The sequence below is a fragment of the Alligator mississippiensis genome, chromosome 10, assembly GCF_030867095.1.
Source record: "Alligator mississippiensis isolate rAllMis1 chromosome 10, rAllMis1, whole genome shotgun sequence".
Classification (NCBI taxonomy): Eukaryota; Metazoa; Chordata; order Crocodylia; family Alligatoridae; genus Alligator; species Alligator mississippiensis.
In genome coordinates this window covers 42955026-42981313 of record NC_081833.1, presented here as the reverse complement: position 1 = coordinate 42981313, position 26288 = coordinate 42955026, and the positions used below count along the sequence as shown (strand labels likewise).

General features: G+C 42.4%; 1 protein-coding gene across 5 annotated transcripts in view; it reads right to left on the bottom strand.

The window, feature by feature from the left end:
* Positions 1-237: 237 nt before the first annotated feature.
* PHAF1 (phagosome assembly factor 1) overlaps positions 238-26288 on the bottom strand; it is a 63433-nt gene continuing 37382 nt past the window's right edge. For 2 of the 5 annotated variants that reach the window (XM_059713736.1, XM_059713735.1), the window contains exons 9-17: positions 24693-24805; positions 21424-21557; positions 17494-17577; positions 16681-16763; positions 14647-14690; positions 11580-11623; positions 9254-9312; positions 2934-3006; positions 238-2269 (exon numbers count right to left, since the gene is read on the bottom strand). In XM_059713736.1, coding sequence (XP_059569719.1) covers positions 2180-2269; positions 2934-3006; positions 9254-9312; positions 11580-11623; positions 14647-14690; positions 16681-16763; positions 17494-17577; positions 21424-21557; positions 24693-24805 — 724 coding nt within the window. In that variant the 3' untranslated portion in view covers positions 238-2179. Of the gene's footprint in view, positions 2270-2933; positions 3025-9253; positions 9329-11579; positions 11624-14646; positions 14691-16680; positions 16764-17493; positions 17578-21423; positions 21558-24692; positions 24806-26288 lie in introns of those variants that run through there. The other 3 variants (XM_059713737.1, XM_059713738.1, XM_059713739.1) reach the window with 3 other exon arrangements.

Sequence of the window (26288 nt, the reverse complement as noted above, 5' to 3'; positions counted from 1 at the left end):
CTTCAAAGTAATTTTTTCTTAGCTCAGAGCATTGTTACAAGATGAAATGCAAGTGTTTATGCTATGCATACAAATACCTGTTATAAAACAGATTGGATGTTTTGTATTTATATGTCTATTAAGAGATGTGCTGTTCTGACTGTTAGAACAAAAATACTGGCAATATGACCTGTCAGATGGCAGTTATGCTGTACATATAAAATAACTGATATGAAATAAATAAAACAAATTTACAACTTTATTACGAAAAACACCCAGCAACTGTATTTAGCGCAAAACAGTAACTGAGTTTCATTTTATTTGCCTTTCAGTATACATGCTCATTATGCATTCCATTTACATTTGCAGGAGGGTTAGGTAAAACAAGATTAAAATTATAAAGGATATAAAGAAATAGATTGAGGCATAGAATTCTTAGCAAGCAATGATCACAGGAAACCACACAGACTGAACAGGAATTCAACAGGAGTAACACCTAGGAAATAAAGGTAAACAGTAACTTTTTCCTTATCAATTAAGTTAGATTCCCAATGGGACATTTTTGTTTTAATTAAAACAGTCTAGAATATCACAGTATACAGGAAGACTAAATGGCAAAAGAGTATTGTACACACAACACATGTATCCCTGCTACTGGTCCAGGATCCAAAACATGAGATAACATTTGATTTCCTATCTCTCACTCATTGATAAACTATACAGGATTACACTGTACATGGAGTTAGAATTACAAAAATGTCATATTTACAAAATCTGTACACACATAGTAAAACTCACAAAATCATTGTCTATGTATCACAAGTTGCTACACCAAAATATTAAAAATGGGATAAAATTATACATTTCTCTTTTCCATTTTTTAAAAAGGGTTAATATTGCAAAGACAGACCATCTATTCTACCCAGATAAAACAGGTAAAAGAACTAGAAATCCAAAGTATCCACTTCAGATAACACGCAGCGAGCAGCATCTCCTGACTAAAAAAAAACCTCTATCTGTTTACCTGGGGGCAGGGTGTGCAGTTAGAGTATATGTACAGAAATGGTGAACCTACAGTGAGGATGTCTTTGGCTAAACCTTTGGCATTAAATAAAAATTATACATCAGACATTATGGAAAAAGGTTTCTTGGTATTGAAGGAGCAAGGGAATTATTTTTCAATATACTATATATACACACATGACAAATTCCCCAAGGAAAAAGGAGGGGAGAGAAGGAGTTTGGAGCAAACATAGATGAGGCAACTTATTTTTTTTTTAATATTTCAGCATAAAGAAAAAAATGGTATCAAACCCCTTAAAGTAAAACATTTCCATTCATAGGAATACCCTTCTCTTCCAGAAATTTTTTTAAAGAAAACTGCACATGAAAAAAAAATTTAGTAAACCAGGCATGGCAAGAAAACAAATGCTTCAGCATGTCAAGTATTAGTGCAGGAAGGTGGATTATTTGATCCACAGTATAAATAAGCTGTGTGCAGCGTACATTAAATAACCATTACACCCCACTCACGTCGTACACAGATGCTCCTCAGTGAAGATAAACATTTATCAAGTAATTAAAGTGTATGTAGTGCAAATGTTACAACCAAGTATTCTGCACATGCTACTTGCTTGTTTTAAAGTTATACAAAGATGTGGTGCCTGAAATCATGGACATATATACACACCTTTGTCACACTTGGTACAATGTCCTTAGTCACAGATATACCGATTTGTTTATATATATATATTGTATACATACTTGTTTTCTTAAAGTGTGACCACCACATCAATACAGTAACATAAACACAGACTAAAATCAGTATCTGCTTCTAGATGCTCCAAGGCTCAGAAAGTTTGTGCTTCTAACTCTTGCGGTCATTATGTGCCTCCTCTTCCACCTCTCCCTTCTGCCAGTTCAGGAAGGATACATAGTCTCTTCATGCCTGTGCTGCACAGGGTGAGGACAACCAAGAGGAATAAGATGATGACGCAGGCACCTAACTGCATTCGTCCACCACTAGTTCCATTCCTCATGATGAAGGGTTGAGAGAATTTCTCCTCCACACCATGCATTGGTGGGAAGGTTGTTTTTGGAAAAAAATCATACCGTGCTTTCCATATTATAAGTGGCAGCAAATCAAGGCACACTGTACTAATTTTGTAGCATTTAGATTAGCGGGTTTTGAAGGGGATGCTCACTGGGGAAGGTCCGAAGGTCTCAACTGGCTGGTGGGCCTGGCAGGGCCATACAGAGTAACAGATGCTATGTGATTATTTTGCATCACCTGCAAAAGGGTGGCAGGGAAAAACAGAAGTTTTGCTTTAAAAAAATGTCACACATCTCAAAGGGGATTTCAGAAAAACTAGCAGTGACACAAATAGAAAATTTATTTCCCTGAAATAAATAATAAAACAATAAGGCAAAAAGGACTTGTAGTAGAAAGGATATCTTTTATTAGACCAACAAGATTTTTTCAAAAATCTTGTTGGTCTAATAAAAGACACCCTTTCTACTATGAGTCCTGATTGCTTTTTCCTATAGACCAATATGGCTACAACCTGCGTACCTCACAATAATAAAAGAATATTAAAAAAATAGAACAGCTGGAATTCAAAAATTATATATATATTTATTTCTATACTTTCAGGCTTCAGTGGTTGTCATAACACAAACATTCCTCCCATCCATCCACAAGCATTTAGAAAAATCAGTAAGCATGTCTCCTAATAGTACAAGTCACTGATGACAAGCTTGAATTACCAGTTCTGGCACATAAAAAAAAGATTCAGATCTGGGGATCTCACTTCTCTTAAGCTCCTTGATAATATAACCATTCTTGAATGCTAGCTTTTGCAGTGTGGAAAAGCAGAAAGAGTGCATTAAAAGGAAAAAGAAGCAAACACCACACCATTTTCTGCTGCCCAAATGAAGATGAAAGTTTTCCTAACCTCAAAAATCATTCGTTGCAGTCCAAAGCAAAACGTTGATCCAAATGGGTTGGTGTTGTTTGGAGAGGATGACCTTAATTAAAAAAAAGGTCTATAAGAAATAATAATCATCCATGAGTACATGGCAAAATATCATGCAAAATGAGTTAAAATGAGAGGGATCACATTTATTTATATTTTGCTACACTGCCTGTGGATTCCAAATGACTCACTCCCCCAAAGCTGCTCTTCATTTAATGCAACAGAGGACTCTGAGTACCTAGAGCAGCGGCAGGCAATGATTTTGGCTGGAGGGCCGCTGAACAAGTTTTGGCAAGCTGTCGAAAGATGCATGGGTAGCCCCACCCCCTGGTCACCATTTTGGGATGGGAAGTCACACCCCCTAATCCCTAACCTTTGCCACCAGTAGTCCCTCCCCTTGTCCCTGGAAGTACTCCTTTCAGCCAGGGGGTTTGCCATCTTGGAACCAGAAAAATAACAAATTATATGCTAAAAAAAATAAATAAATAAAAAAAAAAATCAAACCTCTACCACAACATTAATTTGATTTCAAAAACTATTTTTGTCCTGATTTACATGCATTTGTGTGGTGTTCATAGAGGTGATTGTACAATAGCCTAAAATGAAGTCTTACTCTTGTATATTATGGGGGGCATAGATTTGTGGGGGGCTGTGGGTGTGTGGTAATGTGGGGTGTAGAGGAGGGTGTGGGAGCATGTGGGTATGTGTGTGGATATGTGGAGTGTGGGTAAGTATGGGGTTTCTGGGGGGCTGTATGTGGAGGGGAGAGTGGCTAAGAAGGGTTGTAGCGTGTGTGGAGGGGGACGGTGGCTGGGGGGGAGAGTATGGCAGTGCAAGGGGGGGTATAGGTACATGTGTATGGTGGGGGGTGTGTGGGATTCAACCTACAAACATGCCCACACACACTCCGACCCCCTTCCCTTATTGCCCACAGCCCCCGCCATGGCACGTGAAGCTCCTGCCAGCACGGGCTCTGCGCTCCTGCTGCTCCTGGCCCTGGGGCACTGGCATGGGCCCCAAGCTCCTGCTCACTGCCACTTCCCCCTCCCATTTGCCATCACTGCCCTTTTGCCACTTCCCTACTTTCCAGCCCACGGCTGCCACTTCCCCGTCCCCCCCTGCCTGCCCGCCACTCCGGGATCATGCAGTTCCCAGCTGCACAGCCAAGACTGCAGCATTCACCAGGGGCTGGCCCGGCCTGGTCAACACTACACAGAGCCGGCAGGGAATCACTGGGGCTGTGATTCTTGGCTCCTGCCGAGTCCTGTGCCTGTCGATGCAGCTTTGAACCACATGGTGTGGGAGCAGCCAGTGGGGTGGGGGAGAAGCGGCAGTGGTGGGCAGGAAAGTGGGGAAATGGTGGTAGCAGCAGCAGCAGCAAGCTGTGTGGCAGCAAGCAGGTGGGCAGGCATGAATGTAGTGACGGCTGGGTAGGAGTGCAGGGCCCATGCCAATGCCCCAGGGTCAGGGTTGGTGGGGGCCCAGGCCGGGATGGCAGGAGGGCTGGCAGGAGCTCTATGGAGCTGAGGTAACTCCCCCTTCTCCCTGCTGGTGCAGCCTGGCCCAGCTCCATACAGCCCCTGCCATGCTGAGCCCTGCACTTCTGCTACCCCACCTCGGTCCCCACTAGTCCTGGCCCTGGGGCATCGGCATAGGCCCCACACTCCTGCCCAGCTGTCGCTGCATTTATGCATGACCACCTGCTCGCTGCCATGCGTCTTCCCTACCCCCCACTCCCCCCAGCTTTCCTTCCTTCTGCTGCCACCACTTCTACCCACCCCACCCCCCAGCTGGCCACTTCCATACCACATGGTTCTCAGCTGCACTGCCAGGACCGCAGGACTCAGGAGGAACCAGCCCAGGGGTGATTGTTCATGGTTCTCCCTGTTCTTAGCCGAGTTTCCCTCTCCGGCAGAGGGAGGTGGGGAACAGTCCCAGGGTCACCAGACCAGAAGCCTCTGCTAGGCTGTGCATGGCTCTTCAGCACTGGGAGGACGCTGCATCCACCCCAAATTTCACCACCGCTCCACTCCCAGTGCCACCACTGCCAGCCACCCAGCTCAGCCCTGGCTCTTCCTGACGCATGGGTTCAGGTGAGGCATTAAGCTGGGGCTGTGCCATGCGGCTGGTAGTGAAATTTAGGGTGGATGCAACAACATCCCAGCGCTGCTGGTGCCCACTCTGAGCCTAGCCCCTGCTGAGAAGAGCCCTACACAGCCCACCCTGCCCAGATCTGGGAGGCACACGCCCCACCTGTGCCCTCCCAGGATGCAAGCAGCAGCAGAAGCCGCCCTCCCCCCCGCCACTAGTAGTTTTAGTGCATCTTCTAATCTTAAGGGTTTTTTCCTGAATACTTAATTGTCCTGTGGAATTTTAAGGGAAACTGCAATCCAAGGTAATTCACAGTAATCAACTTATATTTGGGGGAAAAGCTAGTTTTCCTAAAATTGAAACTGAAAATGTGGGATTAACATGCTGTTCTGCTGATGGTATGTTACAATCTAATCAAAGTAAGCATGCACGCTTGAACCACTGCTCTAAATATGAGTGCATTTCAAAATTTAATGCTGCTTTATGTTCATATCTCTGCTTCATAAAAAAGCAGAGAAGAACCCTAACATTTAAGCTGTGCAAAAAAGAATGCCCATTTAAAAATAAACAAAAAAACCCAGAAAACAAAGCCCCTACTACAGCACTTGTTATTATGGCTAAATAGACACAGTCAAAAAGGCCAAGTCAGAATCGATTCACTCTAGGCGGCTTTCTCTAAGCTGCATAGGTTGAACTGATACCAACGGAACTGACATTCAGTTTTCAATTGGGAAAGGCAGGAGGAGGCCAGAAGGCTAGGGGCACTACAGCATGTCTCCCAGCCTGCTGGCCACTGCCAACCCAACGAAGCGTCTCCAGCTGGGTCCCTAGGACACCCCCCAACAGGGGAATAAGGAGCCCCCTGGCCAGGTGCTGGCCCACCTTGGGGAATTCCCCCCTCCCCCTTCCCAGTAGCTGTCTGCTTCAGCCACTGCCACAGGAGAGAGAGAGAGAGGAGTTCTCTCAGCCATGTGTCTGTCCGTCTAACCCAGCATGGGGGCATCAGGGAGCCCCCGCCTTTCGGGGACTTCCCCCCACCCCAGCCTGGGGCAACGCCAGGGAGCCGAGGGGAATGTTTCCCTTCCCAAACCCCAGAGCTGCTTGCCTTAGCTGCTGTGAGTCTTAGGCAGCCTCAGGGGGCAGAGGGAAATTCTTCCACCACCTGCAACTAGTTTTGCTTCAGACTCACAGCTGCTGAGGTAAAACTGGCAGTGGAGAAGCAAAATTTCCATCTGTTCCCTGAGGCGGCCTGGGACTCGCAAGGGATAAGGAAAGCAGCTATGGGGTTTGGGAGGGGAAGAATTCCCCTCAGCTCCCTGGGGCTGCCCTCCCAAGGCAAGGACTTCCCCATGCCCCCAAGCTTTGCTGCACATGCAGGCACCCAGCTGGGAGGACTCTTCTTTCCTTCCAGTGGCAGCGGTTGAAGCAATTAGCAACTTGGAGTGGGGAGGGAAGAGTGCTGTCAAGGGTTGAAAAGCCTCCACCACAGTGGCTTTCCTCCCCTCCATGTGCTGTGTAGACCCTGACAAGGGTGGTCTGGGGGTCTGTTCTGTCCCCACCCCATGGGCTGATGCATCCAGGTAGAAAGCAGGCTGAGGGGCGAGCAGAGGGGTGAGGCAGTTCCTGATGCACTGGACCAGACAACATAGCCCAGGGCTGCAAAGCATCCTGGGATGCTGGGGGACTGCAAGTTAACTTGAACCAGTAAGGGATCTGGGACAAAAGCTCCATAAACTGGTTTGACCTAAATAGTTCAGTCTGATCCTACATCCAACCAGGTTTATCTTACACCAGTTTTGGCCATTTTGAAAGTGGTTTATGTGTACTGAACTTCTGTTCTGTTACAGGTTTAAACCAGTTTCTGAACACTTAAACCAATTTATGTATAACTTCTGTCCCTAGCCAACAGGAACAGGCCAAAGTCCTTTGAAGTCACAATCAAGACTCACAGACTGCAACAGATTTTAGATAACACAAACTCTGGAAAAAGTAAATCATATGGCTTCATGCTGTAGTTCCAGCATATTTAAGACTGATTTCTGGCCACAGCTTCGTCCCGATGTACCTTCTTATTACATTTTAGCTTCGTCTGTAACTGGCAAATTTCTTTAGTTGCACATATGAGTGCAGAAGTGCTTTATGAAAGCAAGCTGGGGTTGCACTCTGCTTAGCAGCCCAAATTGAAAATAAAAGGTTTGATTTAGTAATGCTTCACCCCAAATGTACCTTGCTACAGTTCTGGTGATTTCTCTAAAATAAAACCGGAATAAAATAACAGAAACTTGGACCACAGCAGTTTTAAAATCCAATGCTTAACAGTAATAGTGTAAGATTGGTAAAGACAGGGTCATAGTTAAGTATTTCTGAACTCTCTAGAAGAGTTCCCCCTCTCTCCCTCCCCCATCTACCAGGTCGATAGCAACCTTTGCTTAACTACTGTTCTGCAAACAAATGCAGTATCACAGCCCTGTGGAGAGGAGACTCCTGCTTTAACCACAGAAACCACAAGGAACAATGGTCATAAGCTGAAGGAGAATAGGTTTAGGGTGGAGATCAGAAGGCAATATTTTACAGTTAGGGTGGCCAAAATCTGGAACCAACTTCCCAGGGAAGTGGTCATTGCCCCTACCTTGGGCATATTCAAGACGAGGTTGGACAATCACCTGTCTGGGGTCTTGTGAACCCAGCATTCATTTCTGCCTGTGGCAGGGGGTCAGGCTAGATGATCTGTTCAGGTCCCCCCTGACCCTAGCTACTATGATACTGTGAAATGGCCTAACATGAAAAAGAATATATTAAAACACTGCTAGACCTGTGTTCTTCAACATATTACAGAGGAGCTACCTCTTCTGGCAAGAAAAAGAGGTTTGGTTTCATGCCCATTCAAACCTTTGGGAAAGAGGGCTAATCAGGGCACCAATTATATATTTGTGTTGGAGACACTTGTCCACTAGGACCTGGCCTCTGACTAAATGGGGAATCAAACTACAATCCAATGGTAATGCCATTCATATTAGATTTGAGCCAGTGGACAATGGACATGAAAAGTCAGTAGGCCATTATTAATTCCCTATATCTATCACTCATTTTATACCAGAGAGACAGGACTGAAGTTTAACTAAACTAATTGTAACAGGGGAAGTGACTAAAGTTAACAGCTGTCCTAGTTTAAATAGAGCCTTCCTAAATTTTACAGTAAATAAGTATTATAAACCTGAAATCTAAGTTATTTTGTCTTGTCATTGGAACATTAATTACACTATACTGGCTGCATTAGAAACATTGTTAGCTGACTATTTCCATGTTCTTTCAGAAACAGAATATGTAAAAATGAACACATTTCAGAACCTGATGGGAAAGGGCCCTTTTGCAATAAGCTTTCATGTATTTACAATCATGAGTAAGCTAGCTTATGAGATCTTTCAGGCTCTTTACTGCCTTCCTGGATGCTTACACAGAGATTTATACAAGATGGTGCTGATTTTAATTATGGCCTTCAGATACAACTAGAATCTAAGTAATCTTGGATACTATGCAAACCACAGCCGTATATTGTATCAATTACATTTTCATAGCTCTCTCCATTGCAGAGATCAGGCTTGTGCAGAATTTCAACAATTTCTAGATAGAGGCAGCAGAATGGATACTTCAGCAGCAAAAAGGTATGGACACACAACACTGATTGGTACTAAGCATGTGATAAATTGTAGTGAGTTGTTTATGTAGTAAACTGACTAGCCTACATAATAAAAGTGGAGTGGACCCAGCGCACTGCCCCATTACATAGTAAGTCACACAAACGCAGGGTCAAGTTACCCCTTGGCAAAGTTTACTACGTAGGAAAAATACTGCAAGGAATGTATTTTACACATACTCTCCTTATAAATTTCATCAAGGGGTAGCTGCTTGCTTAAAGCAAACCAGCTCCCCACCACTTAGTGGCCAGGAGCCATAATAGCACCTATTACAGTCAGCAAGCTTGGGGAAAGCTGGTTTTTGTCGCTCCTTACTGCAGAGCTTTTACTATGGAATAAAATCCAAGATAAATTACTCCAGAGCCATTGTTTTGTACCCATGCACTGAGATGGTAAAATCCCCACTCCCTCTGGATAACTGCTACCACATTGCTAGTATTCTATTTGTGGCAAAAGTGTCCCCAGCTTGTGTCCTGACAAACGTACAGAGCATCAAAAAAAGAAATGTATTACCTGTGAAGCACCACTGGCTTCTCCACCGGGTGCCCAAGAAGGTCCTGAATACTGTCCCACTGCAATATTTAAAAGCTGTTAGAATAAAACTAGTCACACAAGTGAAAACTCCAGCCGAGACTTTCTGTACCTTCCTATGGGTTAAATTCTACTTCCTGTCCCAAACAGAAAATCACTGAGAGAACAACATGTGGCTTTAAACTCTGCAAGCATTATTTCAGAGATAGAGGTATCTGAAGTTTCCCATAGGGGAGTCTCTCTCTTACAAAGCGTTTCCTTTCTCACTCTCAAAAACTTTTGGTTGTTTCTAAATGCAAGTGTTGGACATTAGCATAACAGATGCATGGTTTGTCTATTTGGGAATTTCCAGTACCATTCATTTGGTGCGATCACTTAAAAAAAAAAAAAGGGAAAGGTCTAACAATGCAGTGAAGCATTAAGCACCAAAGGTGATGGTCTGCTGTTCTCCTACAGTCAACAGTGCAAAGTGTCCCTGTCGCACAGCACTGAGGTGCCCTGCTCCTAGAGAAGGGAAACTGCTGGGGAAAAGAGCCCTAGCAGGGAATAAGAGCCCACCTGCGGGTTGCCAGGGCAACTGGAGGCAGCAAATGACCCACACCTGACAGTGGTCAGCCGGCTGTAAGGGGCAAGGCCCAGCTCTTATAAAGCCCAGGGCTGAGGCCAGGCTGGCAGTTCCCTGCCAGCAGCCAGAGAGGCAGGAGCTCCCTCAGCCATGATGCGAGAAGCAGTGAGACCCGCAGATACCACTTAAGCAGAGTTATGGATGGCAGCTCTAGGGCGTTTGTGCAACGTGGTTTAGCCAGGCGGCTTTGGGTTAAGTTATAGCCAAGAGGCTCGAGTTTGCTTGGTTGTTATGTATTACACCAGTGGTTTGGGTGAGGCTATTAGGGGTTGGAGGAGGCCTCATAGGGGACCCACAGCAGCGTGGGGGGCCCCAGCGCCAATAAGGGTGCAGCTTACGGGGTGCATAGACCCCAGCCCTAGAGAGGGGCACTTTTGAGAAGCCCTAGCGTGGGCATGGCGAGCCCTAGAGAGGGGCACTTTTGAGGAGCCCAAGTGTGGTCGTGGAGAGCCCCAGGAAGGGGGCAACATTGAGAAGCCCAAGTGTGGGCACAGAGAGCCCCAGGAAGGGGGCAACATTGAAAAGCCCAAGTGTGGGCACGGAGAGCCCCCAGGAGGGGGGCAGCCTTTTAAGAAGCCCAAGTTGGGCACAGCAAGCCCCAAAGAGGGGGCAGCCTTTTAAGAAGCCCAAGTTGGGCACGGCGAGCCCCAGACGGGGCAACATTATCGAGAAGCCCAGTGTGGGCGTTGCGAGCACCAGGAGGGGGCATTATTGAGAAGCCCCAGTACGGGTGTGTTGAGGCCCCGAGAGAGGGCGACGGCGCAGAGAAGGCCCCGAGAGAGGGTGAGGAGAGCCCCAGGAGGAGGCGGCAGTGTATATTAGAGAGAGAGATAGCGACAGTCCAACGTTCATTCCAACTGCGAGGCTTGGGGCGTGGTATAAGGGGTGGTTGGAGCCACGCATAGCCCATAAGGCTCCGAAGCACCCGTTTGCAAGACAAGACCCACGAGGGGTCCAGGAGTCTATAGAACCAGAGGGTACAACAGACTGTGTCCAAGAAGACGTGAGGCAGCCTCCCAACTGATTTAAACCATCAAAGACGTGGTGGGCGAGAAATAGAGGGTGCCCTTGGGCCAACTTGGCACGGAGAGGAGGCCTTAAGGAGATCACGGCCCTCCTGTAGGACCCTGCCATGGCAGTCCCACTAGAACAAATCCTTTTCTAGAATGAGGATGATCTAAAATGTCTATGAAACTACAGCCTGAGGATGACTGTCTTGAGTTCTGTAAATATTTTGTACTGTTGTAGTGACTGGAAGTCCCATACAATCACTGAGTTCCCCTCACAGGCCTGAACTGATTCTTTAAGTGGATAGGAAATAAAAATGTTATAAGAGTGTTAGTGCACTGTTCAGCCTCCAACAGTTAAGTGAGTGCCACTAATTTTGCTTGGACGTGGGCTGGTAAAGGCTGTGGAACCAAACCACTGAAGATTTTTCCACTTAAATTGTTCATCTTGCTTGTTTTTAAAACACAAGTAAAAAGTTAAAAATTGAAAAAAATGTTAACTGAAAAAATGTATAATTCATGTAAAATTTAGTATGATGCCAGGGGGAAGACGGGATTTTAAATTGCCTTCTTTTAAAAGAAGTAGTCTTTGTATACCACTGTTATACTACTGCAGCATGCACCATCTAGGTGGTTTATACCGAGAATTGTTGTATTTGGTTTTGTGAAGACTCACCTTGCTGTACGTTGTGCATGTTTCAGTCCGAGAGTCAGCATTATCTGTGGAAGATACATAAAGAAGACTCTTCTGTGCATTTCAAAACTTTTTCAGATAGTGTCAGTTTGACATCTGCATACTCCCTGTTTATACCAGAGATTTTTTCTTCCCCACTTATGTCTATTAAAAAAAAGAAGCAAGCAAGCTGCAAGTTGGGATATAAAGATCTAAGATAATAGAATACTTCCTTCTCGATGTACAGAACAGATGCATCAAAACTGTACACAGTGCCAGATAAGAGGCCTAGCATCAGGAATAAACTGACCCTCATAACAAGTGCTCTTGCAGACTGAGCAGTGTACTGAAAATGAAAGCTCTCATATCTGGCTCAATCTCTCCAAAAATAGTAGATTCTATTTTACCAGGCCCCCAGAATGGATGAACACAGAAGCCAATAGCTGTTTTCTAGGTTGACTTCACTTGCCATGTGATCAGGGAAAATATGGAAACTGATAAAAGATACTATTCTCTAAAGGGCAGAGAAAGCAAAAACTCTGAGAATGTCAATCCTTGTTTCCTCCCAAAAAACAAATCATCAGGGAGCGTGGAAGGATACTACCACATATGGGATTACAGTGCGAGAAAATCTGGGTGTCTGAATTGTCTGCTGGAAATTTCCCCAGGCTCTGGGTACATTTATCTCCCTCAGGGTAATTGTGAAAATGAAAAATATCTTCTCCAGAGCAATGGAGAGGAAGTGAAGCTAAGGGATGCCAAAAACTGCAAGTGTTCTTTAAATTTAGTGGAAAGCTCAATTACATTTGCTACTCATTAAAAAAAAAACAAACAGAAAGCTCTTCCTTATGTGGGTGGGTCTGCTGTTTAAGCAACATGCCTACCAGACACTAAGGAGTTGTCTCATTGGGACCGCTGAGTGTTAATGGTAGAATTCCAAGGCACGTGGTGGCCAGATGGAAAAGAGACAGACTTTTCAATTGGTTTCATACTATCAGTGCTTGCTTTCAAACTTCAGTGTGGTAGGCAGGGATTGGGGAGATCAAAGCAATTATAAATTCAATATTAGTTAATGGAACTACTTGGACTGAATTAAAAATATCACTAGAAATGGGAGTGTTCAAAATATTGCATAAAAGTCTTAGGGAAATTTTAAAAACAGAAAGTAAAGGGTTTTACTGTCTGTTCTCTTGACCAGACTCAAAAATCTAATGTTCACTTATAATAAATATCTATATATATGCAGACAAACTTTATTTCTTTTCCCTGATTTATTCCCTCTTCTCGCTATGTCTTCAGCAGGGATTCTGGTTTTCTCTGATAAAAAAAAATCCCCAATTTTTGGATTTAAAATAGTAACCCAAAATCCAATTTTTCCATGATTAAAATGAAACATGAATAATACACACACATACACACACAGTGGTGTTTCATTTTGATCATGGAAAAATGTGGATTTGGGATTATTTTTTTAGCTTGAAAATTGGGGATTTTTTTTTAATCACAGAAAACCAGGATCCCTGGTCTTCAGTGAAAGTACCAAGGTTTATGAAGAAGAGCACTTTTAACAGAGATAATCAAGGGACAGTGAAAGAGATCTTGGGCAGCAGTTTAACCAGCATCCTGCATCCTTTTCCAATATTAAAACCCCAATGCAGAAAGATGCATAAGCACATGCTTGTTTTTGTGTCAGACGACACAGAAAAAGAGCTGGAAGGGACCTCAGGAAGTCATTTAATCTAACCTACTTCTCAAGGCAGAATCATCTTTATCTATGTATCCTAGACAAGTATTTGTCTAACGTATTCTTAAAACTGCATTAGCAACTCTTATCCACAGGCTACAATGGCTGAACACATCAAGAACACTAACTTGCCACAGGTAAAACAGAAGGACAAGGCAGGAAGTTGTTTGTTAAAACATGATCACAAAAGCCCCTTTTTGGTCTTAATCAAGGAATACTTAAGCATGCAAGCAAACATCCCTGCCTGTTAACGAGACTGTACATACACTTACAGTGAGATGCACAGTTAAATAACTACTAAGTCAGGGCCAACATGGAACAAGAAATTTAGGAAGCAGAGATCTATCCTTTTTTCTGAGTCTGGAAATTTCCAAGTATCTGTTAGGGAAAAACATACTCCACTTAGTGGAGGTTCACACTCATACTTATACAGACTAACTGTCAGTGGCCAAGTCTACATGCCAGCTTCAGTGTGCCCAGGAGCAATCACCTTTGGAGCAATCAACTCTGGAGTTTATACATGAGCAGCATGCAGAGCCAGATCAGAGCAGCCCTGGCTACCAGGGGGCCCTGGGGATCAGCCTGCCAACCAAGGGCAGCTCTCCCTGGCTCAGCTCACTGCGGAGGGGCTGGCTGGGGCATGAAGCAGTTGTACAGGCTGACCCTGCACAAAAGCACCCTTGGGCCACAGCCTGTCCCTCCAGCATCTACATGTAGGCTGCTGCGGAGTTTTTTACTTCGCAGTATTTACACGTACTATCCTGCTGCAGAGTAAATTAGTTTACTCCAGCCTAAAAGGGATGCATGTGTAGATGCTGAGATGTTTACTGTGCAGCTAATTAGTCAACTGCACAGTAAAGTTTTCATGCAGACACACCCAGTTTAATCAAAAGTAGCCTTTCCGGGGGATCAGTTAAGGAGTAAGGAGAAGAAAAGTTCTATATGGCACCATGAAATCAATACCAAAAAGGTACCTGGAAAAATATGCTCAGGTTCACCATGCCATTCTACAACTTTAATGAGCAACCCAATTTCTATGGAGCAGTTCTCCAGGAAATCAGTGTGTGTTGTAGCGCACACACCCATGTTCTAAGAATAAAGAAACCGTTACTTCAATTTTATTAATGAACTGACTATAAAAGTTAAACCTTTAATGTTTCTTTTCTAAACTTACTACATTTCTCTGTTCAGAAGGTTTCACACAGTTCTATCTTCAGCACTAACAACTTCTGCAGTTTAAAACTGCATTTGAAGAGAAAATTGGTCCTCTTTCTGTTTTTGTATTTTATGATACAACCATATAAAGTATAAGGATAAGCTACTCACCTCGCTTAATGGCCAGTGGAATCTTGAACTCACAACGATGGTAACTAAAATATTGAAATAGTAAAGTTATTAGGAAAAGAAACAAGACAGACTAGTGGTCTGACTGAACTATTAATTTTTTAGCACTGACATTCTGATGAATTTTATTCTTTATGCGACTTGTTCTCAGCCTCAATGCTAATAAATTAACGAGGAGAACACTAACATTTCATTTTCTTTATGAAGGAAGGAGACAGACTAATAATGAAATGACAACATTTCCTAAAGTTTATTAAGGAAAGTCAGCTGCATAGCAAAACCTTGCTGATGGCACCAAGTTGACTGAAAAATGTTCAGTTGAGAAACAAAGTTCAGTTGTGGGATTTTTTCCATTCCCCTATACTAAGAACAGGCTCTTGCTCTTCAGATTTCCTATTGTTCATTCCTTAACTTAAAGTCCTCTATAGCTTGGTCCACACTTAAAAGTTTGGTTAGCAAAGCAAACCATTCCATTACGAATGTAAAGAGGGGCAGGAGAGAAATTATCACCGACAAACAGTTAATCTAGTAAAAGTCACAAACACACTAATATACCCATTAAAGTATTTTCTTTTAACAATATAAGCTGCATCTTTAATAAGAGAATTGCTAGTATAACTATTCCAGAAAATCCTTTCCAATATAGAAAAAAAGCTTATGCATCAAATTGTTGCAGAAAATGTGTCAGAGGGTTGAGACCAGATGGGAAATGAGACGTAGGAAATTTTAAAAAGCATTATATTTGCAAATAATTATCTTTTGACATAAAAGAAAGGATTACATTTCTAGAAAGTGTTACAGTACTACATACTGGTGCCTGAAAAATACATTTGTTATTAAGGGTCGCTGGTATTTCAAAGAAAGGAACAGAATTCTGCTATGACCTACATAGGCTAGTACCACTTTTAGTGATCAGTGTGATCTCAGTGTTGTCTGTTCCGAATGCTAAACTAGTCAAGTGCATGGCATATTAAGACAACCTGCTGTAAATATATGCAGATACATTCAACTGCTCATTTTCCTTCCATATAGCTGTAACAATCCAGTGTATTCACTTGTGTAGTTTTAATAGCTAAAACTTGCCATATACTGCTTTGTCTTCTTGAAAAGATACAAAAAATAAATGCATCTAAGGACTGTTCCTAAGGAGAAAATTAGACTCTCACAGGCTGAGAAAAATAACTTCTTGGGATAACATTTTAAATTACCAATGCTCATGACTATTGCCTCAGAAGGAATATATTAACTAACTTTGCTGTGATATTGTATTTGTAAACATGTTGTAAAATATTATTCTGCAATACTTCTTACTGCCTCCAAAGAAGACTGTGACTTCCCATACATCTCCAGCTCATCATAAATGTGCAACTAGACCTCAAAGATCATCTAGTTCATCCATGTGCTCCTAGGCAAAATTGAGTATTTGTACACCATCCCTCAGGGAAGTTTGTCAGCCTGTTCTTAAAAACCTCCATGGATTGGAATTCTACTCTGTAGGTAACCAATGTCAGGATTTATTTGTTCCCACAGTAAGAAAGGTTTTCCTATAACCCTAAGTTTCTCCTTTTTTAATTAAGCCAACTACTTCTCAACCCATCCTACATACTTGAAGATTTACGTTCTCACTTTCGAAAACCTCCACGTGTTTCAACATTTCCTAAATCTCTGATCACTCTGTGTGTTGTCTTCTGATCTTTAGTTTTTCTACATCTTTCTTAAAATACGGCACCTCAAATTGGGCAAAGGATACCTACCAGCTGAGGTTTCCCCAGTACTGAACAGCACAGGAAAAATGCTTTTCACATCCTTATAGCAATGGAAATGTTGTACATGTGCCCAAAAGACATTTTCTTTCAAAATATACATCAACTCACAAAAGAACTGAAAAATAGCCCCATTAGTGGTGGCTCCAAATTCTACCCCATCAATAGTGGCCAAAAGCTGCTTGGCAGAGACTACAGGATTTTATGGTTGGCAGATCTGTAATTCATTTTTAGGGTAATACTTTAAACTTACATGTTGAAGTTGTAATGACCAGGATAATTTGTATGCAGGACAAACTTCTTCACCTTGTGAGTATTTGCATCAAAAAGAATATCCTATTGCAAAAAAGGAGAGACATGAAAAGAAAGAGTTGTGAAGGAATATAGTGTACCCTAAATATACATCAAGGCAGGTGTAATTACATATTAAAAGTAACAAGAAAAGGTGCTATTTAAAGAAAAATTGAGAGAAATATCTGTAAATGCAAATTCATTACTTCCCCCAGAAACTGACAACCCAACCATAATTATATTGCTAACGTGACAATGTATTAATACTTGTAACACTGGCAACTTCTATAAGCAAGGTCGTCTATTATCATTCAATTTATACTCATTCAAGATATTTAGAACCTCAATTTCTGATCATGTTAAATTGAAGAGGAGCATGGAAAAAACATGGTTACAAATACCAGAGAAATATGAAGACAGTTAGGCACAGGCATGCTAAAGCATTTGCTGGGACAAGAGGAACTTTGAATCTGTAAGCAAGGGCCTGTGGTTCCTACACATTAAGCATAACTTGAGATAGGAAAGCTTGTTGTGTAACACCAAAATTAAAAACCCCAAACTTTACAGAGCCTTTATGCACTGGTAGAAGTGCATAAAAATATCAATCAAACAAACAAAGTCTCATCTTCCATAGTCAGATTTGTGAGGCAGCAAATGAAGGTTTCACAAGATATCAGTGCCTATATCAACCTCTGACATTAGACAATTATGAAGGGAACAGTGGATGGACAATTCAAAGTTAAAATGGTTTTATTTATGGAAATCTTCAACTTACCACTCCAAGGGTGAAGTAGTTAAAGAAGTAGTCATTGCATTTTGATGGAACCTGCTTATGGGGGGAGGGCGAATGAATTTTCATCTGTAAAAAAACCCACATTTAGATTTCCTTACTGATGCTTACATTAGTGAAGGTGTGGTCAGCAGGATAACATTCAATCACATGTCCTTACAATGATTTCTATTCAAGTTAAATCCTAAAACCTAAAATTTGAGATAGTGTAGTGTAAGTTGTGTATAATATGATTTGCACAAAGGGACTCTGTTTCAATTAAGAGATAAGGAAATTTCAGAGACTATTCACATTCAACAGTTAGATCCTAGCTTTCTTCAACATTTGTGAGGATTTTCAAAGAGGAAATCCTACTTAAGGAAAAGACAGACAGATACTGACAAAAAGATGGGCAAGGGATTTTTTTTTTTTTTGTCTATAACACAATAAATTAAGATTATTCTACTGGGACTAAAGATTTTAACAACAAATAAGAGATTACACATCATGAAAAAAAACCCACCTTTCTATACTGTTCCATTTTAATGCACCCTCTACATCTCTGCATAGCAATAAGAGACGCTAAATCATAGTTGGTGAGACACTTGCAATAAGTATCAAAACTTATTGGTCTTTTAGTCCTAGAGAAAGTAGTTTGTGGCAGATTCAACTTTGGTTTGGTCACAAGGTTACCAAGTAAATATCTCTAAGCTAAATAAATCTAGGTTCGCCAGGTCACCCGGTAGTGCCTGAGCACAGCTATGTTCTTCATTTCCCCTCTGGTATGATGGGCAAAGCCACCATTGAAAAATGCCTTCTCCCTGTAGTACAGAAAGAGCAGGTGATATCCAAGACCTACAAATTCATCTAAAAATATTTGGAGAACACACACTGCATTTCCTTGTGCAGGAAAAAGGTTCATGGAGTTTTTCCACATCTTTCAGTAAATGAAAAAGTATAAAACTGATACTATTAGCAGTTTTCACTATTAAAACATTTGCTACAAAGGTAGTTTTAAATTATATTTAAATTGAAAATGTTATACTTAAATGTTACCTGCTACTGGCAGTATTTTAACAACAAGAGCAAATTTTCAAAACACAAATGTGACCTTATTTTTTATTTTCTGAATAAAAACAAAAACAAGCAACCCAGCATTACACCAGTATAAAAAAGGGAGAAATAGAGGATGTAAACACCTGAACTGGCATGGGCGACTGGTGCCACCTTAGTCAGTCAGTGGGGGCATGTGCCCCCTCCCAGCAACCAAATCAGCAACTGGGGGGGAGGAGGGGGTCCTCCCACAGCCAATTTGGGGGGGGGGTAGGGCAATTGGAAGTGGCCATATCGCTCCCACTCCCTGGCTGGCGATCGCGCGCGGGGGGGGGGGGGGGCGGCAGCACCAGTGCTCCCATCTGCCCCCTCCCAAGCGGGGAGCACGGCCTGTCAGGGGGTACACCAGTGCTCTCAGGGGATACGCGTCACCACTGAACTGGGATAACTTCACTCCACCTTCTGAAGAGTCAGGGGGCAAAACACTACTGGGTATCTATTTGCTTTAAAATAAAAAGGTCTAGTAGCTCCTCCTCTAGTAGTACCTAGCAGTAAAGCACAGCAAAGGCCACCTGCTGCAAAAGCTACTTCGAGATGACTGCACACCTTCCACGTTCCCAATCTTGGCATAATGTACACTGCTTCACAAAACCAATGAAAGTTATACCTGCGTACATAATCATCCTGTCCACAAGTGAGTACCTGGTGTCGCACTATGATTTCACTTTATTTGAGAAATTCTACACATTTAATTGAACTGAACACAAACACTGGAGGGAGTTGAGTGTCCAGGAAGAGTGGTCGCTCCTTAAAATGATCCTCCAAACTCAAAGGGAAGTAATCCCTTCACGGATCAAAGGGGGCAAGAGGGTGCAAAGGCCCCCATGGCTCACCAAAAGCATCCAGGAATGTCTCCAAACAAAAAAGGAGGCATACACCCGTTGGAAGGAAGGGGCCATCATAAGAGAGAGCTATACCTCGGTAGCTTGGGAATGTAGGGGGGCGGTCAGGAAGGCCAAGGCGGAAATGGAGCTGGGACTAGCTACCCAGATCAAGGACAACAAGAAGTCCTTTTTCAAATACATAGGGGGGCAAAAGAAGGTGCCAAGTAACATGGGGCCTCTGCAGGACACGCTAGGAAATCTGGTCATCTCACCTGACGGTAAAGCTGACATATTCAACAATTTCTTTGCCCCTGTATTTCGAGGAGGGACCCGGATATTCCACCCCCCCCCCCGAGGGCCCTGTGGGTGGAACACCCAGGCCTAGGGTTAATAAGGACCTTGTCAGGGAACTTCTGGAGGGACTAGATGCATTTAAATCCACAGGTCCTGATGATCTCCACCCCAGAGTGCTGAAGGAACTAGCAGGGGTCATTGCGGGACCTCTGGCACAGCTCTACGAGCACTCATGGTGCTTGGGCGATGTGCCGGAGGACTGGAAAAGGGCCAATATGGTCCCCATCTTCAAAAAAAAGGGAGGAAGGAGGACCCAGGAAACTATAGACTCGTGAGTCTTACCTCAGTCCTGGGGAAGCTTTTCAAAAGAATTATCCTGGCACATGTCCAGGAAGGGCCAGCAGGGGAGGTTATGCTCAGGGGCAACCAGCATGGGTTCATTAGGGGCAGGTCTCGTCAAACCAACGTGGTGGCCTTCTATGACCAGGTCACCAAGTCCTTGGATGCAGGTGTCACAGTGGATATAGTCTTTCTGGACTTCAGGAAGGCCTTCAATACGGTCTCTCACCCCATTCTCAGTAAGAAACTAGGAGACGGTGGTGTTGATGCCCACACAGTCAGATGGGTTACTAACTGGCTGGAGGGCCGCACCCAGAGGGTGGTGGTGGATGGGTCTTATTCAACCTGGAGGGATGTGGGCAGTGGAGTTCCCCAGGGCTCAGTCCTCGGGCCCGCACTATTCAACATCTTCATCAGTGACTTGGGCAAGGGGGTAGAAAGCACCCTGTTCAAGTTATCAGGTGACACTAAGATGCGGGGTGAAGTGAGTATGCTAGTAGGAAGGAACAGGCTGCAAGCGGATCTAGACAGGTTACAGGGGTGGGCCAAAGAGAACAGGATGGGGTTCAACACTGACAAGTGCAGCGTAATGCACCTGGGGAGGAAGAACCAGCGGCACACCTACAGGCTGGGGAACTCCCTTCTCGCCACTGAGACAGAAAAGGATCTTGGAGTCATCATTGATGCCACAATGAACATGGGCCGACAAAGTGGGGACGCGGTCAGGAAGGCCGACCATATCTTGTCGTGCATCCACAGATGCATCTCAAGTAGGTCCAAGGAGGTGATCCTCCCCCTCTACGCAAGACTGGTCAGGCCACAGCTGGAGTACTGCGTCCAGTTCTGGGCGCCGCACTTCAGGAGGGATGTGGCCAATATGGAGAGGGTCCAAAGGAGGGCCACCTGCATGATCAGGGGTCAGCAGGGCAGGCCCCACGAGGAGAGGCTAAGGGACCTGAACCTGTTCAGCCTCCAAAAGAGAAGGCTGAGAGGGGATCTAGTGGCAGTCTACAAACTAGTCAAGGGGGACCAGCAGGCATTGGGAGAGTCTCTGTTCCTCCGAGCAATCCCGGGAGTTACAAGAAACAACGGACAAGCTAGCGGAGGGTAGTTTCAGGCTAGACATTAGAAAGCACTATTTCACTGTCAGGGCGGCTACGACCTGGAACCAACTTCCAAAAGAAGTGGTGCTGGCTCCTACCCTGGGGGGTCTTTAAAAGGAGGCTGGATGAACATCCGGCCGGGGTTGTTTGACCCCAGTACTCTTTCCTGCCACGGCAGGGGGTCAGACTAGATGATCTCCTCAGGTCCCTTCCGACCCTACCAACTATGAAACTGCCCTGTGATTACAAATGCATTTTCTTACCTTGTCCTCAGACTTATAAAAGACCTTATGCGGAGACCCCAAAGTGCTCAAAACATCCTGGCACGAATCACCAAAATACACACAGCGTTCAAATACCCGCATCTTAGCATCAGCTAGTACACCTGGGCCACAACCTGGAGAAAATGAAAAAGTCTCATGTTAATAACGCAAATCTAATTCTTCACTTCTGGCTGTTTATTTATTAAAAAAGTCTCAAATCTAGGTGATATTACTGCTGACTGTGACATAGGCCCATACCTTAATGGTCAAGTTTAGCAATGCTTTCTCTTGGAAAGCATATTAAGATGCATATTTCTGTGCCTCTTCTCATTTCACAAGATGTAATTTACTCATTTTCACAGTCAAATCCAAATTTGATCAGCTGATATCATCTTCAACTGCCAAGAATTAGTTCTCTCCTTAAAAAGGCTAAATTGCAGTAACTGAAGTATTTTAAAAACTATAACACAACATGTTGCTATCTGAAGAGTCAAAAAGTAGAAACCATGGATCAAAATTCTTCGTCCGCTCTATGTTAGGAAACGTACAGTGATATTTTTATGGATTCCTATATTTTGTGGAACATGCAGCAAATGCATTCATATATACACAAGCCTTATTAAAAACAACAATGAATTTCTAATGCATAGATGCATAGTTGAAACATATTATTTATAAGACAAATCACTGTAAGTAACATCCCATTACTAATTATCTGTAAGCCCTGTATTCAAACTGTTTGCCAAGCAAAAGTTGCCATTTTAATCCAAAAATCAGGTTAACAAATAAAGAAATTACTTCCTTTTATATCTGAAGCATCACTGAAGGGTATTACACACTGAATGATTAAGTTTTCAGCTCGGCTTGCTGCTGGTTAGGTAGAGATTGTCAATTTAGAAAGCCAAATTCACTGCATTTCACCAACAATGGCTTCAACACTGTTCACAGAATTCTGGATATTGAACTCTGAGAAGCCATCTAAATTTCTAATCTTTCATGGCCAAAGACCATTTAACTGCTACATACAGACAAGTAGCAGAGCCTCAGATACAATGGGCTGCACCCTACCAGGGCCTTTCACCTGCATGAACACAATAGGTTACTTTTATCACCATTTTTCTGTACCTGGCTGTAAGTCACTCAAACAGGTCTCACTGCTCTACATGGGGACCTCCCATGTGTAATCGCTTTACCATGATGTCGTGGGTGCAGTGTGAAATTCTCACTACTAAAAAGCATGCCCATGAGTAATTAGCTTCCAATTTGGGAGGTGCTATCTGTAGAGTAGCATAGTGTTTTAACACCCAGCTGCTTGGATCAATAAGTTTGCAATGAAGACATGCTCACAGAAAGATAAACCCTACATTTCTTCGGCCCATTAGGCATACCCTGAGTGTCTAGCTACTGACTGGGTCACCATAGGTCTTCTGGCTTCTTCAAGGGTTGAGAGAGGGTCTACTTAGTTGTCATTTTAAAATTTATGCTTTCCAAAAGCCAAAGGAAAATGACATTTTCCTTACCACCTAACAGTGCTCTCAGCATAATTGAGAAGGCTCTCCTAGTAGTCAAGAAAAGGTATTCAAGCTCTATTTCAGGGGTGGGCAATTACTTTGGGCGGAGGGCTGCTTACTGAGTTTTGGCAAGCCATTGAAGGCCACATGATAAGCAGCCAGGGGCAGATACATATTAATTTTCTAAATTTTTTAGGGGCCCTGCAGGCTGGATAGAACGGCTTGGTGGGCCGCATCCAGCCCCCAGGCCATGTTTTGCCCACCCCTGCTCCATCTCCTGGTCCAATAGCTAGTACTTCTCTCTCTTAACTATAACAAAACTGGAATGACCCACTCTTCCTCCCATCCCCAATCTCCTTAAGGCAGTTTTAACTTAAAAAAAATAAATAAAAAAACAATCAAGATGCATACAGAGAAGTTAATTCTAGAAAGGTTGTGGAATCTATTCCCTAAAGGTGCTAAGTTGAACAAGGAAATAATGGCCTATTGCAAGCCTGTCCTGCAAATTTTAGAAGTTTGACAATTCATGTAAAATAAATAATAAAATATTAACATTGTAATAAATGTTTCCTTTAAAACTCAGGCATGTATTTCATCTAGATTCGACACTCTACCTTAGAAGTGACCAATTTTTCAAAATCATTTACATTATCAGGATAATATAGCTAACTCCTTCCCTAATACATCAGGATATATGATCCCTGTCCTAGGCAGCTCTCCATTATCTTCCTCTGTAAAGACAGAAGCAAAGTAACTTTAACAAATCTGCTATATTTTTTATTCATTGGTTTTTATTTCTTACCTTATTTTTTTCCATCTTTTGTATATTGGGAATACATTTTAAAGAGTTTCTTCAACATAAATATGCTTGAAAAGTTCTTAAGGAAAAAAAAACAGGATCTGCTATTCAAAAGAATTTTGAGTAAACTGACTACACTGCTTGACAATATTTTAAATTCTTTTAAAAGGGGAATTACTGGCAAGCATCTTTCTGCAGCAATATATTTTTCCTTTAAAGTTAGGTAAGACTTTAAAGCGATATGTGGGACAGTAACCAAACAGTCTGTCACTCACAATGCTGTTTCCAAATACAGAGAAGCAAGGATTTTTAGTAATAACTTTTATTGGACCAAAAGTATAGTTGGGAGATGGAAGCATGGAGAAAGAAGCAACACCTCTCTGAACTGTACAGCTGGTTCAATAAAAGACATTATTAAAAATCCTTGCTTCATCTACATTTCCTGGACCATCACAGCAACACAACTCTCAGCCTACTCCAAAGCAGAACTGTTTACCACTGAATTCAATTTAGAATGCTAGGTTTAAGACAGCATTGTAAGGTGCATTTCTTACACATCTTTGAGGATTCATCATTAAAACTTAAGCATCTCACAGCTGGGTTCAGTGCACAGAACAATGAGTGCCTAGCAGAAGTCTCTTTGTTTCCTGGGATGTATCTGCATTTTCCCCCCATGGCTACTCAAAGAAATAAAATCTATTACCATCAAGAGACACCATGAACTAGGAACTATAAAAACACAAGTATTCCTGAAATTCAACAGCCACCTGTGATCATCCAGAGGTACGGATACATAGCAGCAGTAGGTTCTTTTTTTATACAATGGCTTATATTTTAAAATAAAAACAAAACACTTTTGAAACATTCCCAGGAAACATAATAAATGACCTATACATGATTTAGTCAAATTTGTCCTTTTCCCGACCTAAGGGCAACTCAACACCTGTCTTCAGTAATACCTGCAGTGAGTAAGCGGAGCCGTAAACCTGAGGGTCCAGTCCCATCTCTCAGAACGTCAACGTTCTCTGCATACACATTACCAAGGAAACAGCTGAGTGGCATCATGGGAGCCCTGAAACAGATAAGATGTACCAAAAAAATACCCAGGATAGGCCCAAGCTTAGAACTGTCTGTTAATTTTGAGAGAAGCAAATACAATATACAGAACTGATATGGGAGCACCTACACTCCCCTGAATGAAAAAAGAGGAAAACTAATTTTTGAAACTGATAAGTCAGTTGAGAAAAGTTGATACTATTGAACAAATTTGTTACACAGCAAAAAGAATAAACATGCAGTGTGAAAGAAAGACAGGGTCTTTTATCATGAAAATGAATGAGTTGCTAGTCTCTGGAAGTTACACACCTACATCTAGAGTTCAGACTTTATACACCTCTTGGAACATGTTTCAGAGTCCTTGGTTTAAAATTCGTTCGCATGAAAATGAGGGAAATACAATACTTATATCTATTTAATTCAAAGCAATCCTGACATGGTCTGCTTGCAGTCTTTCAGTTATAATCATCATCTTGAGTATAATATTAATAGTAATGGGTAAGGATTTTTCAGGTGGCTTCTTTCTGTTGAGTGTCCCTTTCCATAGAGCTTGTGCATCTCACTTAAAATCTTTTCCCATGTATCCAAAGTTTTTCTTTACCCAAATGACTTAATTATTTGCCCTCTGAGCTAAGCTTTTGAACAGACTCTCACACTGAAGAATCCAATAGGATACTATTAAATGCATTACATTAAAATGCAACATGCTACAGAGGGATATAAGCAACATTTTCTAAAATAACATATAATCATTACAGTGTATCCCTCTTGCTCATTAATCCATTGGCATGTTATTTTGACAGTTACTCACAATCCTTCCAATAACAAAATCCTGACGTAAGTCTTTGCATTTAGAATGGAAAAGGAACAAATTACGAGAAGTGTCAAATTTTGATTGAAGAGTCCTCAGAGTCATTGTTTTAGAAATAATGAACCTCCAATTAATTGTATAATATAACGTTTATTATGAGATTGAATGAAGCTGATGTTTGAAAGGTGTTTTACTCAAATTTAATAATTCATCTAACTGGTATTAGGACACAAGGATATATTCCCCCATTGTGAAAGGATACGAGCTACTCCAACCCATGGTCATACAAGTTGAATGCTTACGTTCCCTAGATGACAGTGGGACAGAAGTATACCAAAGAATACATGCATCATACACCATATGAGCATATAAGTTACTATGTTATGAATCATTTGCATTATTGTAGATCCTAAGGGCTTAATCAAGGTCCCATCATTCTAAACACTACGTAAGGTCTAACACAAACAACAGTCCCCTGCTCAGCATGATTTGGCTAAGCACATGTCATTAGCGTAGAAACAAACTGTATGAGTGCACAGACTTCTACACATATATCTTGCATCCTCATGTCTTGTAATCAAGTGAGATTGAAGGAAACTGTTTTCCACCAAATTCTCCTCAAACCATGGATTTAATTTTAATCTCAGTTATTTAGAATAGTGCAACAGGCCCCCAATTTCTACCAATG